Below are 18058 nucleotides of genomic sequence, written 5' to 3'. Positions count from 1 at the left end.
TTGGTGACTTCAACATTCACATAGATAATGAAAATGATACATTGGGATTAGCATTTATCAATATTCTCAACTCTCTTGGAGTCAGACAAAATGTAACAAGACCAACTCGTCGCCATAATCATACGCTAGATTTAATTCTGTCATATGGAGTTGATGTTGATAATACTGAAATTCTGCAGCAGAGCGATGACATCTCGGATCATTACCTCGTCTCTTGTATGCTGCAATCAGCTAATGTTACTCAATCTACACCACGCTATCGTTCAGGTAGAACTATTCTTTCGATCACTAAAGATAGCTTCACTAATAATCTTCCAGATCTATCTCATACACACAATAAACCCCAAAGCCCAGAAGAACTTGATGAAATAACAAAAAATATAAACGCAGTCTTCTCTAGCACTCTTGATATTGTCGCCCCACTTCGATTAAAGAAAATTAAAGAAATAAGCCCGGCACCATGGTACAATGATCACACTCATGCTCTCAAGAGAGCAGCTCGGAAAATGTAGCGCAAGTAGAAAAATACAAAATTTGAAGTATTTCGTGGTGCATGGAAGGATAGTGTCTGTAGATACAGACAGGCACTAAAAGCTGCCAGGTCAGCATATTTTAGTAAACTCATAGAAAATAACCACAAAAATCCTAGATGTTTATTCATTACTGTGGCTAAATTGGTTAGGATTAAACATTAAATAATTATTTTTTAAATTCTCATGCAAAACATTTTTGGTTGCGTTTAGGGTGTGGTTTGGGGTTAGTTTGTAGTAAGTATAGTTATCTTTCAATAAAAGAAGTCTATGGGATGTCCCTATATTTTGCGTCGACGTATTTTTTGCGTCGACGTCATCGAGTTGTCCCAGCCCTACATTTTATCTAATGACACAATGATGATTCATCGACATTATAGACATTACACTTTTATCATCCGTTAATGCCTGATCTTCTGTAAAGCTGCTTTGAAACGATGTGTGTTGGAAAGGCGCTACACAAATAAAATTGACTTGACTTTTATTGTGGTATTTGCATACTGAATTGTGACTGGGAAATATAATCTTGGTATCATGGTGAATAGTTAATATTTTTTTTATGTATTTTCTGCATTAATTAGCACACAAACAATCACACACGTTTGCTCAGCTATCTAAATGGGGACATCCCATAGGGGACATCCCATAGACTTCTTTTATTGAAAGATAACTATACTTACTACAAACTAACCCCAAACCACACCCTAAACGCAACCAAAAATGTTTTGCATGAGAATTTTAAAAATAATTATTTAATGTATCTATGGATGCATTCTTTTTCCAAAAGAGGACCTCCCAAAAATGACCCCAAAAAGGTAAGATTTGTCCAATTTATCTCACTTCTAGGTAAGACACAAATTTGTCTGCAAAGCTAAAGCTAAGCAAGTATACACATACACACACACACACACACACACACACACACACACACACACACACACAGAATGTATACATACAAACACACAATAGCTTTTAGGACTGCGCCCGAAAACAAAGTTACACAAGAGTTTTGTGTAAACCAGCTCAATCGATAACGTAGAATGGATGCAGAAAAAAATTTGCCAAATGAATTTCTGCTTCATATAAAGTACATTTACATACACCCAGTCAATCTGCCCCCCCACCCCACCCCCCCACACACACACACACAAGGAGCATATCAACACCCACACACTCCCACGCGACCACAGCTGCCTTCACACAAACACAGATCGCATGTCAACCACAAATATGCAGATAATTGATTTATAAGATGATAAAATGCTTGGGTGAGCCTATTTTACCAGATATTTAAAAAGTACCAAATTATAATACCTTTATTCTCTAAACACTGAAATGCCTTTAATTTAAAATAAAATGTAATTAGCATTTCATGTTTCATTAATCTTTAGTCACAGCCTAAGTGCTCATTTTGACAATGCTAATAAATGCCATCCACTTAACAGAACGACATGTCGGCACTTAAACATATTAAAGGCTGTGACAATTAATTACTAGAATGTCGATTTCAACATTTAGCACGTCTCCCAAAGTAGCATGAGCGAATCTGCAGTTATGAAGGGTAGGGCTGGGGAATAAAATTGCTGCGATTGTTCTAATTTTTGTGAATAGAAACAATTCAACGAGCCTGTTTACATGCACAGTTATAAACTGATTATGCTTAATAAGCCAAAAAAAGGTAATGTAAACACTTTAAAAGGTGTTCCTTTATTAGGGTAAGGTCATAAACAGTTTAAGCAAAAAAACAGTCAGCAAGGTCAGCACTTCTGTTGCATGTAAACCCTTTTACTGGCATTCTTAGTGGCTAATCCAACGTACGCAAGAGTTGTGTGCATGCTGTTTACGTATTGACATAAAAAGCAAGTAATTATTAAATTATTTAAAATCGAATGTAAACACGGGTTTCTTACATTTTCTTTATTTTTTTAAAACCTGAATTTTGATAGTTAGAGTATTGCTGTCCATGTGAACACAATCACTGGAAATTTCAATTCATCAATTTAAATTCTGATTCAATGATTAATTTGCATCATCATGCAAATATATTTGTAGAAGCCCTTGCGTCGCATTTTTCATTTATAAACACTATAACGCTGGTGTATCAAATTTGATATACAGTGTTTGAGGCTCCTGTTTCACTCTCCGTTCAAGTTAAAAAACCAAAAAGCATATGGTATGCAAGTTTCACATGTTTATAGCACCATCTAATGATTATTTGTGAAAAAAAGGGTCTCAATGTTTATATCAATCCATTAAAAATGGTGTCAGACTTGCACGAATAGTGATACTTATGTTGGGATAAACGATTATTTTAATAAAGTAAAAGTGACAGCAATTATTATATTGTTACTGATATTAAAAAATTAGTATATGCTGAATATAAGCAACTTGTGCTTGTTTTGTATGTAATTTGTTTATGAAAAAGTATGTTAAAATTACATGCATAAAATATAAGGTATATCCCTCAATCACCATTACATTTCATTCATGCCCACTATATTTCTTTTTAAATCACAGAGCTTTGAAAATTCTTTTTATAAGATATATCTAAAATATAAACTAAGATTTCTGTGTATTTTCATATATGCAGCCTGCTCATTATTTTACAATAGCCTACAATTTTACAATTATGATGTCATCTTGCCATAAGTTCCTGGGACCCAGCAAATTTGCCATTTTTAAATGTCAATATAGTTTTTGGTGCATAAAATACATATAATAAAATTGTTTATTGAAAAAAATAAAATTATTTGATGTGCTGAATTGATCTGTGATACATTTCAATCCATATTTATAGGCAAAGGAGAGGAAGTTGTCATAGCCAAACTCCCAAACATTTGGAATCTCTGAAAAATCTCAAGGAAGATAGTGAAATTGAAAGCATAATGTATCAAATATGATACATAAAAAACACGTGTACTTTTTAAAATTTTTTTTTATAGTTTGTATTATATGTAATATATGTAATGTATAAAAAAAATCATAGTGGGGGTTCAATTTTGACTCAATGTATATATAATATGTTTTTTCTTTGTTATATGTTTGAGTCAATAAAAATTGTTAATTGAAATTACTGGTTAAAAAAAAAAAAAAAAAAAAAAACTGGTTGCAATGATTTCTGCTTTGATTGAGAAATAAATGCCAGAGCAAATACATAAATATGGAGGCAAATCTAAACAAAATGCTTAAACTTATAAAGAAATAATATCTTTAGCTATATCATCCAGCCCTAATGGGGGGTGAGACCTTGAGTGTGTCAACATCCACCTCCAGCTACACCACTCAACACAATCCCCAAAATAAGAGATGCTCTCATCCATTAAATCACCACTTCAAACATTCCTGTACCTCAAACTCAAACTTGGAACTGCCAAAGTTGGTCCTCTGCTTCTGCCAGAAGTTGTCTGGTTTGATGATGAGGGCTACGTGGATGCAGCAGGGAAACGATTCCTGCAGGATCTTCAGCAGTGGCTTGATGGAATCCCATTTGGAGCCACGCATGTCCACGATGACCGTGAAGCCATGTTTGCACACGTCTTCACTGGAGAGAGAGAGAGAACATAAAACATGAATTACATAATCTATGGTGCATCCTCCCATCAGCCTCCCAGCTAGGAGTGAGCACAACTGCTAATGAAAACAACAGTGCAGGAGCAACTATGCCCTAAATAAAAGAAAAAATTATTTCACCATCAAAGAAATCAATGCACATACAACAGAGGGGGCAGATGAGGAGAGTAGAAGCTAAATAATTGCACTTACCCATGAAAAACAGCTGCAAAATGTACACACACAGCATCATCAGGTGAGAACAAAACCTGTTTCCATACAACTGATCAAGTGATGGCCCTTCGTATCCAATCTGTCGAGTATCTACCTGTCTATCCATCCAGCTTTATCACATCACCTATATTGACAGCATCAGTTGACGGTCTATTCCACTGTATTACAGTGCCTCTCTTGCACTTCTATCAGTCAAACATCTTCCTCTGCGTCTTCATTGAAGAACGTGTTTAATCAAAGATCTGTCTGTCATGATGAGCTGTAGAGCTCCACGCAGATGAACACACAGCCTGTGTGACTGCAACACTGTTTTCCACACTCTCTCGCTCCCTCTCTCTTTCTCACTGTCTCGCTTGTTCGCCCTCCCACTTTCCCTGCACACTCGCCTGCTCTCCATCTCTAAAGATCCATGCCCCTCTCTTGCTCTCTGTCTCTCCATTTCTGGATTTCTCTCTAGGGGATTGACTCTGCACCTGTAGAGTTCTCTCTCTCTCTCTCTCTCTCTCTCTCTCTCTCTCTGGTGTGTGTGTGTGTGTGCAGGGGATACAGTTGTGAGCATGAGGATGAGGATGAGGAAGAGTTATTGGTAGAGGCTGAAATGAGGCAGGTTCTTGATCATGCCCACGCTGCCTTTCACCAAACCACTCTCTCCGCTGCCTTTCCCACCAACCACTCTCTCCATCGCCCCTCCTGCATTTCTCGCATATCTAAATAGCTTTCTCTTGTCCTCTGCCTCCATGAAAAAGAAAAGTGCGTTGAGATACCAAATTTATTGCAGTATTATTGGCACTGAAAAAGTTATCATAAAAAGGATAATTCCAACTCCAAATTCTGAATGAGCCACGTCTAAAGAACATTTAAGGTTCAATACAAGTTAAGCTCAATAGAGAGCATTTGTGGCTTAATGTCGATTACCACAACAATTTTATTTCAACTTGTTCCTACTTTTCTTTAAGAAAAGCAAAACCCACTGGGATAAAGCCCAGTTTACATTGCCAGCACAACAGAATGACAAAGAGTCGATCCCATTCATTTTCAATGAGAGCAGCGCGCTTCTTCCGGCAACATGAGGGAAAGGTCCGTTGATGACCAGATGGCTTTACAGTGAGGCACTTACAATGACTTGTAAGACAGTGAATGGGGTCAACCTGTAAATGTTAAACTGGTCACCGTTTCAAAAGTATAGCCACAAAACGTAAACAATATAACTTTTACGGTGGCAAGTTATTCAATTTTGCAAATTTACTGTCGCGATGATAATGCCGTAAACCTTAAAAAGACAGTTAAAATGACAATTTAAACAACTTTATAGCTCATACACAAGTTTCACCAGAAGAATTAATATAAGTACTTTTATAAAATTATAAGCTTCATATTTCTGCCTTAAACCCTCCAGAAATTGGCCACATTAACTTCCATTGTAGGTGCCTCACTGTAACATCGATGTTTTATTTATTTATTTCTAAGAAAAAGGAGAAACAAGTCGAAATTACTTTTTGTGGTAATCAACATTATGCCACAATGCTGTTGATTGAGCTTAATTTGCACTTAAACCTGGATTATTCCTTTAAAGCTTTGTAAGCAATGTAAATTTAAAACAATTAATTAGTCAATAGTTTTTTTTAATCAATTTATTAAATGAAACTCTGGAACCCTCAGCAATCAGCTAACTGCCTATGGTTTTATTTATTTGCTGATTTTTCAAAAATCTTCTATAGGTACCGTTTATTCTGCAAAACAGATTAATCACTAGTACCCATGAGAGTTTGCACTTATTTAGACAACATTTTATTGTAGACAATTATAGAACAATAATACAATATAAACAATTATAAAAGTCATTATTTTTTTATCCACAATTTGGAATGCCCAATTCCCAATGCGCTGCAAGTCGTGGTGGCATAGTGACTCGACTCAATCTGGGAGAAGGGGGAAGAATCTCATTTGCCTCCGAGTCCGAGACAGTCAAGCCACGCATCTTATCACGTGGCTTGTTGAGTGCGTTAATGCTGAGACATGGCACGTGTGGAGGCTCAGACTATTCTCCGCAGCATCCACGCATAATTCATCACGCGCAGCACCTAGAGCGAGAACCACATTATAGCGACCGTGAGGAGATTAACACAACGTGACTCTACCCTCCCTAGCAACCGGGCCAATTTGGTTGCTTAGGAGACCTGGCTGGAGTCACTAAGCATGCCCTAGATTCGAACTCGTGACTCCAGGTGTGATAGTCAGCGTCTTCTCTCGCTGAGCTACCCATGCCCCCCAAGTCAAGTTATTTTTACTGTGAAGCTTAATGAATAACGCATGGCCTCGAGTGGTTATTGCTTTAAATATAAATAGTCAACAATTTTTTATATTTTAACTTCATGATGGTCCACGCAGTCTTGTTGCTCTCTCCTCTACAATCCACTTTGAAGAACTTAAAAGGGGGAAAACAGGAGTAAAAATGCTAATAACATCACAGTGTGCTCTCTGTAGCTTCACCACAACAGAGTTACCACCCTCAAGCTCTGACCAATGGACCCTAAACACACTGTAAACGAACTAATTTAGAAAGCATGAACACTTGACAGTGGTTTAGAGAGGAATTTAATTCACCGGGACTGGCTCATTCATATTTAGAAGCAAAACAACAGATCACAAATAAAGACACAGCATATCTAGATCGTCCGCTAATTTATAGATCAATGCACTTGAAAGTGAGGAAAAGGAAACATTACTGTGGTAAGCAGCAGGACAGGTAGAACAGGCACTAGACTCGTTGCACAGAGAGACTATCCTATGTTTGTAATCTCTATTCATCCATCAATTCATCTATCAAATGTTTGGACAAACTTGTACTTCTCATGATCCTTAAAAAGCTTATAATCTAATTTGCATTAGTTTTTTATCTAATCTGATCGACATGTTAGTTGACAAACATACATTGTGTTTGTGTTTGAAATTCTTTGCAAAATTAAACTAATTAATGTGTTGGACCCAATAGTAAGTGAAAAGCTGCCAAAAGGTGTCCTGCATACATGAGAACTTCTTCAATGCTGTTTAAAAGTATCCCAGGTGGATACTAGTGTAGATACCTAATTAAGTTGGTTGAGAGAGTGCCTAAAGTGTGCAGAGCTGTAATGAAGTAAAAAAAAAGGCTACTATGATGAAGCTTATTAAGGCTTATTGGAGAATGAGGGGGATTGGAAACTGGTGGGTGGGGTATGCTCAGGATGAGCAGATGTAAGTGTAGGGGGCGTGGACTAGTAGGCGGGGCTTGTTCTGGCTGAGTAGCTAGTATGAATGGGAGTACCTAGGGATGCCGGCGAGGTAGGCGATGAGTCTGCGAAGATCCTCGTGCCGTATTCTGTCGTGGTTGGTTCGTGAAGGGAATGTTAAAACCGGACCACCACGCTTGTCCCTGCCCCCTGGAGAAAGAACAGTGCAGGAGTGAGCGATAGGGTTAAAAGGAGAAAATAAGCAACATCAAGTCAGCTGATGGAGACAAGACAAACTGAACAGGCAAATCTCTTTCTTTTAGGACTGTATGTTAAAAATCATGATTTTATTTTTTATTTTTTTATGTATTACTTGTATTACCATGTAGTAACAATTGTCTGGTAATCCAGTGTATTAAATACTTAATCAATGAAAAGTACTTTCTTTTTTTATAATTCTTCCCACATTTGTTATTTTCTTATATTTGTATTTTAATGGAGTTTCACAGAAGAATGTCATGACTTTCTATAAAAAGAACAAAATATATATATTTTCCTAAGGTCATGTCTGATTTTCACAACTTAAGCCATCAACTGGAAAAACATATTTTCAATGTCAATGTTAAGCCAATGTTAAGCCATCAACTGGAAAAACATATTTTCAATGTTTTGCTAGCTGAACAATAGCCATATGTAACAGACTGTCCTTCAGTTGCTTGAAGCCTCATTTTGCCTCAATTAAATATGGCTTGTTCTCCGACTACTCACTCTAGTCAGTCAAAAAAGGGCATTGAATAAAAACACTCATAAGTGAAATGAAGTAATTTGCTGAACAGTTGAGTGACAGCTCTGATTCGAACCCTTGCTGTTGACTGTAACAAGCAGTCACTCATTACAGCAATAATTTCATAGAATAACAGTGTAGACGCCGTGTGTGAGTAACTGCGAAGTAATCCAAGAGGAGACTTGGATACATATGATTGTTTTCAAAGGTTAACATCTCAGTAAATCTCACTGAATGACTCAGCTTGTCATTTTCAAGAGGTGAGACACATAAGCTTTTGCGTCTGGGAAAATGCTGAGGTTGTGTGCTGAGAAAAATGTCTCGATTGTTCTTAAATTAAGAGCAGCAGACTGGTGTAATCTCCAAAACAATTAAGTTTCATCCAAATTTGTTGACTCGCAATACCTTAAAGCTGATGCAAGTCTGCACCAATAGCACCACCAAATGGAATTACAAAAGTACAAAATTTTTCAAAACATTTTCTGAAAACGCCCCCATCTGCCACTGGTCAAACAAAACGATAGTCCTCCCCAACTCACACCATTGGTTGAGTCAAGTTGTTGGGGTGGGTCTAAGCAGGTCACTCAATACAGAGCAATTTTTAAAGCACTGCAGAAACAGTTTTTGCAAAAATTAAACTATGAATTTCTTACTAATAGTTGTCTCTGCTTATTAGGCTGGGATAGAAGAAAGCATTTTAACAGAAAAAGTGACTTTTTCATGTGGCTTGTAAAGAGCATTACCGGGTAGACGTAGCGCGTGTGGAGGCTTAAACGCTATTCTCCGCACATCGCATTATAGCGACCATGAGGACGTTACCCCATGTGACTCTACCCTCCTTAGCAAACGGGCCAATTTGGTTGTTAGGAGACCTGGCTTTGAGTCACTCAGCATGCCCTGGATTCGAACTCGCGACTCCAGCTCCAGTCTGCGTTAATACTTGCTGAACTACCAAAGCCCCGATATACTTCATCTTTAAGAAATATATATCCCTATATATTTCCCTTTTACTCAAAGGGGTAGTGACAAATAGGAAAGGAAATTACAGGTAGAAGAATGGGGAAGGGGTTTTGTTGTTGTGAGCCAGATTCACACTCGCACATCAATGATCAATGTGTCAAAACACATTTACTAATTGCTAGGTCACAGCCCCTACAACAAAACTACAAATAAAATTAAAATAAATGATGGACATCTGACCAAAAGTAAAAGCAACTGCACAAAAAGTATTTGGACACACTTAATGTCTGAATAGCATTGCATTATATAAGAAAAAGATACTGTATCAAACCACAGTTGCAACTGCAAACATACACTTTCCTTATAACTAACTAACCATATTTTTCAATAGCAAAAATTAAACAACTGGTCTGATTTTGTGTGTTTGTAATTTTTTGGATAATATTTCAAATGTTTAATCATTTGAAAACTGGAAAATATAATCGTTTAAAATTTGCTTAGAAATATGCTATATATCTTTGAAACAAACGTCACTTGACATTCTGTTATATAATACAAAAACATTCATACATTTTTAATTGTGGATTAAGTTTTCAAACAATTTTTGAGGCCACTGCATATATTAATAGGCTACAACAGGGAAAAAGTGGTTCTAATTACAATAAATATCTCAGCTCAAATTAGCCAGTCTGTAGCTCTAAGCCAAACCAAGTCCACTGGCTTCAAGTAATGCCTTATCAATGAGTTTACTGCCAATCCTCGTCCTCTCCTGGCTTCAGTTTATACAGGTTATGTTACATAGCTAGAAAACCTTTTAGCTTCTGCACAACAAACTCACTCAGTGGCTAGGCTATCCATGAGGATTTACTCCAGTGAATGTGGTGAACCCCACTAATGGAGTGTGGATGTAATAGGATCATCTTATCCTGTGGTGTTAAGGAATAAATAAACATGAAATAATCATAACTGTATGTTATGTAGAATTCACATTCTAGGCAATGCAGGGTCGGATTTTGGTGTTTTTTTTATTATTTTGTTGTAAGACCTTGAGCAGGAGGGCGGAAAAACAAGCAGACATTCAGAGAGAAAGACACTGAATCTATATTTTTAATCTAAATAAACACACTAACCAAAATTTTTGCTAATGGTCGACTGATATATAGCAAAGGCCAATAATTGAATTTCTTTTTTCATTATCGGCATTTGCTGATAAATTTTCCTGTTTGGACGATTTGTTTCTTAAGGCCGCGAGGCGCTGAGAATCGCCTGCTTGCACTTGAAGTAGCTGTCTGAGACATGTAAATGACGAATCAGTTTGTTTTGTTGTCATGTGCCATTATGTTACTAAAATAATAGACCCGTGTGCAACAGTGTAATTTAAACGGTCCACATATCAGAGCCGCGTTTCACGCTCCCTATTCACTGACTAGGGCCATCTCAGACATTTTTGTATCTGCTTCAGTGTGTTTTCCTTCCATTGTGGTGCGACCTGGAAGAGACCCGGGTTTGGATCCCATGTTGAAACCATGAATTATTTGTGTTCGCATCATCAGTGACGAGCACAATTCTGAGGTTGAATTCTAACATTATTTTTACTCCAATGATGGTTATATTTTGGTTTGGGGGTTCAGTTTATAAAATATGCATTCCTCTTCACTGTATTAGAGCCTGTAAAGCTGAAACAACGCGCCTCAACTTGCTTTTGAAGCTTCTCCTTGGACATTACATCCAGAAAATGGAGCTCGCACATGCCCATACACCCAAGAAAATTTACCACTTTGTCCACTGGTGTCAGTGATTCCAATTTTGGAAAAGGACAGACCAATTTTAGATAAAGAAAAGTCAACCTAGTAGTTCCAATTTTAACTGCGAGATCAGACTGTTGAGACAACACACCTGACAAGAAGGCCACTTTTTCCTTTAGAATGGGCAAAACCTCCATCGCCTTCATTTCTTCATTCCTGCGAAATCCTGAAAAAAAAAAACAACAAAAGATGTAATAATCAATGCAATAACAGCGTCAAGCAGTTATCACATGCACACTGAGCCATACTGCTAATGCAGCCAATGACAATTGAATCTGGTTCATGTCAATTACTATTCCTGCTTTCCCCATCATTTCCTGTCCACTATCTACAAGGGGTGGGAAAATGGGACGGACGCTGCAGAGTTTGGCTTTCTGTGTCATTATTCAAAACTGTATGCATCCATTTGACCAACGTGAGATCATTATTGTTGCCTTCTTCCCTGATATATATTTTGTTAATATTGCTTTTGAATCTCCATAAAATGTGTAATTTTCCATAAAACAGTTGAACCACAAATAAAACTTGACTTATGGTGGGAGAGAATTGTAATCGAATCAAATTGCCATCAGAGCGAATCTTCCCACCCCTTCCTTTACCCATCCGTAAAAAGTGGCAAAATGCCAAAAATTTAAGCTGTATTTTTATTTTTTTCAATTTGAAAAAACTTTCTCCTATCTTAGCTTATAGAAACTAGAAGTCATTCATAAGTAAATTTTACTGAAAGTGTAGACACTGGCTCACTGGTAGGGTTTTGAACCGAGGTCCGGTTCCAAAGCAATGCAATTTCCAGCATGCAATTTTCTGGCGATGTGGCTAGAACACTGTCCTCAAATACTGACAGTGTTTCCAGCAGTGCTGCCCTCTACTGACTCCACAGCATAAAAACACACAGTGTTACACCAGTGTATTTAATTGAACAATTCTCGAGCTGGCTCTTTTTACAGCGTGAAACATACAGTGCTTCCAGTAAACAAAAAATCTTATACTGATGTGCAAGTTATGAAAGTCCAACTCAAAATGAAATAAGAACTGTTGAAGTCTCACACACCTGAACATTAGTCTACAAAACACAGTCTAAAATGTCTCTGGAACTGTTACTGTTTATTTAATGATGACCTGCTGTTTCTCTATTAAATCAAGTAGAGCAATTACTGACTGGTTATTCATATGACAATGTATGATTAAAGATACATAAGTTTTGTTGGAATAAGTGGAATTTTATAAAATAATAAATTAAAGAATGAAATCTGCCATCATATTTTGTGTTGGTTTAGATTTAATTATATTAGAATAGAGTAAGGATCTATTATTGGATTGTATTTATGTCTCTAAAAAGTCTGAAAACACACCTTTTACAAGAACTGTATTACATTTATTTCTGATTGATCATATCTGCTCTGTGCAAATCCGAAATTATCAGAGGGTAGTAAATGCAATAAGAATTGCATTTCTCATTTCTAAATAATTCCTTTAAAAAAATTTAAAAAAAGTATTATAAGAACCGTTAAGAGGAATCAGAATTGTAAAATTCCTTTGATCAGTCTGTTAGAGCAGCTTGATACAGCTACATTGGCTCAATTAATAGAATGAGTTTGGGGGCGGGACTATCTGTTTATCTGATATATGGTAGAAGGTGAGTGTTTGGTAAACCCGTTTGAAAACATTCACTATTTTTCAAAAATCTTTTGTTGACACTAGATACTTCACCTTATACTTTGACAGTCTACTCTACTAGATTTGATATCTACTTTACATTTACTTTTCACAATTGTGTTTGCGTGCCTTTAGCTGAATGTAAAGACAACTATACACATCTTTGTTTGTTCTCCTATTCTTGGCATGTGCACGTATCGCCTTGAGTGTTGGACCTCGTTCAAGTGCTTTGCATGAGATCAGCAGCAACCTGGATTAACCACAACTTCTGTTCAATCGTTTGTTTTTATGATTCACAGGTTCAAGTTGACTGGGTTTGGCGAGGCTGGGCATCAGTTAGTCATGCACACCCAACAGACTAACTTTGGTCTCTCAGAGTGGTATACAGTACACTACAGTTCATGATGTCATATCATTATAAAGTAATTCATTTTTTGACTAGATGCTGCATTAGTAGAGAACAGCAGTATGTTTGCCTACAAGGCTGACAGGATGCTAACATTAAAACTAACCTCAAGCAGTTAGAAGTCCTACCCAAATGTTTAAATGTCAAGATTGTTACCATCTATTTGCATTTGTTTATATCCAGCTAGTCAAGTTTATGCATTCGTTAGCCAGCTAAGTTGCATATTTAAAGGTAGTAACGTGAGAAAGCTAATTAATAACTTCATGCAGCCGAGAGAAACGTATTAACAAATCAGAAATGCATCTGCTTTCAATAAAAAAAATAAAAAATGTATCACTGTAATACGATGACTTTAGATGGATCACATTTTTGCACTAAAAAAGACTAGACACAGCACAATAAATACAGTTTAAAAGACAGCAGGTGTCTCAATATTAGAGGTCGACCGATATATTGGTTTTGCTGATTAATTGGCACCAATAACAATTTCTGGAGCTATTGGTTATTGACATGAAATCCACATCGATAATTTGTGTCCGGTGCTGGTGCAGCTGGGAAGGACACGCTGTCGTTATGCAGTATGAGAGCGGCCTCTAGAGGTGAAATAAAAACCATCACTGATGCCTCATGGTGGTTGTTTTGACACGTGAGACTGAACATTGAATGCAATGGAACTTCTGCTGAACAGTGCAGTTTTAAAACACCATCAACTAAAAGGTATGTATACAGTACAAGTTGTCATATCATTATAAAGTAATTAATTTCTTGAATAGATGCTGCATTAATAGAGAACAGCAGTATGTTTGTAGACAAGGCTGAGAGGACACTAACAATAAAGCTATCCTCAAGCAGTTGGAACAATCTGACAAAAAACATGACAAAAGTCCTACCAAAATGTTTAAACAAAATGTATTACCATCTATTTGCATTAGTTTATATTTAGCCAGCTAAGTTGTTTATTTAAAGATAGTGAGAGATTTGAGAAAAATCAAAGAGAAATTAGTCAAGAGAAAAGTATAAACAAATCAGAAACGCATCTGATTTTAATTCATTTTTTTATCCTCACAGTAATACATATTTTTTATCATTTTGATTAGATAATCATCAAGTGATCTGTGTGTGTGTGTGTGTGTGAGAGAGAGAGAGAGTGTGAGTGAGAGATGAGTTTCTCACGAAGAATTTAAACGAGCGTAACAACATACAAACAAAAAACATCACTGAATCTTATAGAAGCATTAAAAAAGCATAAGACATTGCAATTCATTTATTTGTTTGCCCTAGTTTCACATTAAAGAACCCCCCCCCCACCCCCAGAAGAAAAGAGATCGTTGTCTTGGTTTTAGGGTAATAAAGGGCATTTTCCTCAAACTTTTCATGAGAAGAGAAACCCTAAGGCATGTAAAAAGTGTAAAATATAAAATGCAGCATGTAAAATGCTGTGCACGTACTGTTCATTGTTAGCTGATGTTAATTTCAACATTTACTGAATACATTTAAAAAAAAAAATTAAGTTACATCTCTTAACATTAGTTAATGCGTTTACCTTATTGTAAAATGTTACTTACCAATGAAATTTTCACACATTATTTTCAGACGGCAAAGGCTTTAAAGAAAGTACCAGTGTGGGAGTATTTTACTGAAGTGTCACCAGGAAAAGCACAGTGTAATATCTGTAACATCTGCAGGTAAAAATACAGCAACATGTGGAGTCACCTCAAGCACAACCATCCAGCAGTTCAGTTTGGATACATATCTTTTAATTTACTTTAAAATGTATTAATATAGTTCATATATTAATATTTATATATTTATTTTATTTTAAAATTTATTTTCATGGTTCAGTCAGTACTGTTTATTTTTGTAATAAAGTTCAACATTATTTTACTTTAAATTTAGTTTTTTCATTCAGTAAAACCAACGGCTGATTAATCAGTTATTGGCTTGTCTTCCAAACTTAGTTATTGGTATCGGCAAAATCCTATATCGGTCGACCTCTACTCCATATGCTTTCAAAGTAATTTTTAATTATCATCATTTTAAAAAAAACAGAATTCCTGCACGAGACAATGAATAAACAAAAACAAAGGGAAACAAAGTCGTTCGTCTAGCGCGCGCTTACAATGAAAAACAAATGGATGGTTGCCAAAGGGTTCAGTGTTAACAGCCCTTTACAGTTGGTGGAGGTCTTTGGCCACTGCGTCTTGCTCTCTTATAAGTGTTTCTCAGATTAAGCAATGAGTTGTTTAAATGCTTTGTCTGGAAAGATGTTAAACTTTGAAATGTGTGTCTGAGATCCACGTATCCGGTTCTATTTTGTTGTTTCATCTGATTAAACAGCCCCTAGCCTGTGCTGATTATCTGAACCGCTTTACCATCGAGATCAGCCGATTACCGGTATTTCACTGTTATTATGAAGCTTGAGTCCGGTGTTGTAGGAATCAGTGCAAGGCTGCAAGCATAACACCACGTGAACAGTCTATTGAAGTGTGTCTCCCACTCATTCTACTTTTTACTTAACATTTGAGAATATGGACCAAACATAGCTGAACTTAGCATTTTTTTTCATCTTCAATATGCAAAACAAGACCATCCAAGAATTCAAGTAGCAAGGAATGCCAAATGTTAAATAACTCTGGTATAGCACAAAACACTCTCTTGTTAAGCGTTATGGCCATGTGGATATGTATCAGTTCAGGCATGCCGTCTCTAATTTTTTACTATCCCTCCATCTCAGTGCCGTTAATGGAGCATGAAATATGGATGGAGAAGGAGGCTTATCCCTCCTACACACAGCTAAGAGAGAGAGATGATGTCAGCTATTAATTTTTCTGTGAATACTTCCCTGTGGTGTCTCAACGCCTCTCGCTGTACAAACACACGCCTTTATTCCTTCACTCTACCTAATTCCCTGCCATTCACTTTCCATATTAAGCATGGAAACTTTTGAATACTAATATATATATATATATATATATATATATATATATATATATATATATATATATATATATATATATATATATATATATATATATATATATATATATATATATAGTTATCTCTGATCATAAATTTATAATTTATCATAAATAATCAATTAATATATTAACAGAAGATCCACAAATTAATGTTTGATCTAAAACGACCAAAATCTAGTTAAGAAGCTAAAAGTTCAGTTAAAGGTTTCAGTGCAAGTAAAATTGAAATGCTGTGCACAATTATACAAATTATTATTTTAAAGCCTATGAAATGATATGGTACTTATTGTACTTAATATTATTATTATTATTATTATTATTATTATATTTAAATGGTAATTAATGTTATTAAAAGGCCAGGCTTATACTGTATATTATCTACAGTTATATACAAGATGTAAAAAAGGGTCCTGCTCTGTCTCCCTCTATCCACCAAAGGGAATTTAGTATGAAAAATGCTGAATACCTATCATTTTTAAAATACATAATTTAACAAATGATTCATTTATTGATTCCTTTAATTAAAAAGCAAATAAACTAAATCAACAAGAGCCAACACTATCCCCCTCAGAGAACGTGTGTGTGTGGGTAATACCGCAGTATAAGAGGGCAAATGAGGTTCTCACTCTTGCAGCTGAATGATGTAATGGTGTGTGTAAGTGTTTGTTAGTGTGCTCTTTAGAGTACTACAGCAGTCAAGCAGAATAGTGTAACGTACATTTGTAAAGTGTTAAAAAAATTACTAATAATTATCTGGAGACAGTAAAACCACAAATGTGACAAAGCACTAATGTAGACATTTCTCCTTATAACTTAATAATAAAAAGTGTTCATACAATTATATTATGTTTCAATTTTAAACAACCTGCACTGAATTATGTTGTATTGTACATTATATAATGTATTTCCTTTCCTTTATGCATAATTTTATATTTCATGGTATATTTATTAAGTTTCTGGTTGCTAGTCTGCATTACTGTATACTTCCAAGTATTTACTATTCCATATTTCCAAGATATTTAATTGTATTTTGTACTCAACTACAGTATAAATATTTCACATTATTCTATTTCTATGCTGCAGTAACTCATTGTATCCTACATTGTCTCCTTTTGTCCTCACCTGTACCCCAATTTCTGTGTGTCTGATACACTCAATTTAGCCCAACACTAAACTGCTCCTCATTTGATTGTATATGAATATGCAGTCTATGTATAAGTTAAAAAAAGGCAGAAAAATATTTAAATTAATAGTTTAAAAATAACTGCTTTGCACTTCTGTAACCTGGCAGGAAATTAGTAAGTCTAATTTTAGCCTTATCCTATGCCAATCATAAAAAATAAAAAAAACGTGACATTGTCCAGTATAGTCAAAGACATTACATTTCATACATCCCTACAGAGTGCATAAGAATGAGTATAGGAACACGTACAGTAAACAAAGGGAAACAATCTACACAACACCAATCTTGTTAAAAATTTGAAAGAAAACAAAGAAATAGCCTCCATTTCATATCTGAAGTGCCTCATTTGAATGTTCAATGTATCTCATTTAAATGTCTACTTGCCCAAATGAATCCCAAGCTTCGAATGCAGGGTAACAAGATATTTCACTTTTAAAATACATCATTTCAGCAAACAAACCACAGAAATACAACAAACCACGTCACAAATAGAGACATTATGCTTTGGAAAATCAGACAGTCAACTCTAGTCCCAGCTCTGAATGTGGTTGGGAATTCACAGTCTGTGGAAAAAGAACTGAGGAATCTGTTTTTGTTTTTTGGAGAGAAACTCTAAAGAAACTGTGGTACTGTGGGACCGCTCTTTCGTGACAGGAAGGTGAAAAGAGGGTGAGATTTAAAGTCATTCAACAGAAACAATTGAAAAACAAGGAAGAATTTACACAGCCACGAAATTGATATCTGTATCAGCACATCGGTTCCTCCAA

At 35.8% G+C, this 18058-nt stretch overlaps 1 protein-coding gene across 3 annotated transcripts in view; it reads right to left on the bottom strand.

Moving 5' to 3' along the window:
• LOC127650219 (triple functional domain protein) overlaps nt 1-18058 on the bottom strand; it is a 146600-nt gene that overhangs the window by 64614 nt on the left and 63928 nt on the right. For all 3 annotated transcript variants that reach the window (XM_052135517.1, XM_052135515.1, XM_052135516.1), the window contains exons 3-5: nt 11160-11234; nt 7615-7729; nt 3879-4071 (exon numbers count right to left, since the gene is read on the bottom strand). In XM_052135517.1, coding sequence (XP_051991477.1) covers nt 3879-4071; nt 7615-7729; nt 11160-11234 — 383 coding nt within the window. The remainder of the gene's footprint in view (nt 1-3878; nt 4072-7614; nt 7730-11159; nt 11235-18058) is intronic.

Source organism: Xyrauchen texanus, chromosome 10 (assembly GCF_025860055.1).
Source record: "Xyrauchen texanus isolate HMW12.3.18 chromosome 10, RBS_HiC_50CHRs, whole genome shotgun sequence".
Classification (NCBI taxonomy): Eukaryota; Metazoa; Chordata; class Actinopteri; order Cypriniformes; family Catostomidae; genus Xyrauchen; species Xyrauchen texanus.
This window is presented reverse-complemented; position numbering and strand designations above follow the sequence as displayed.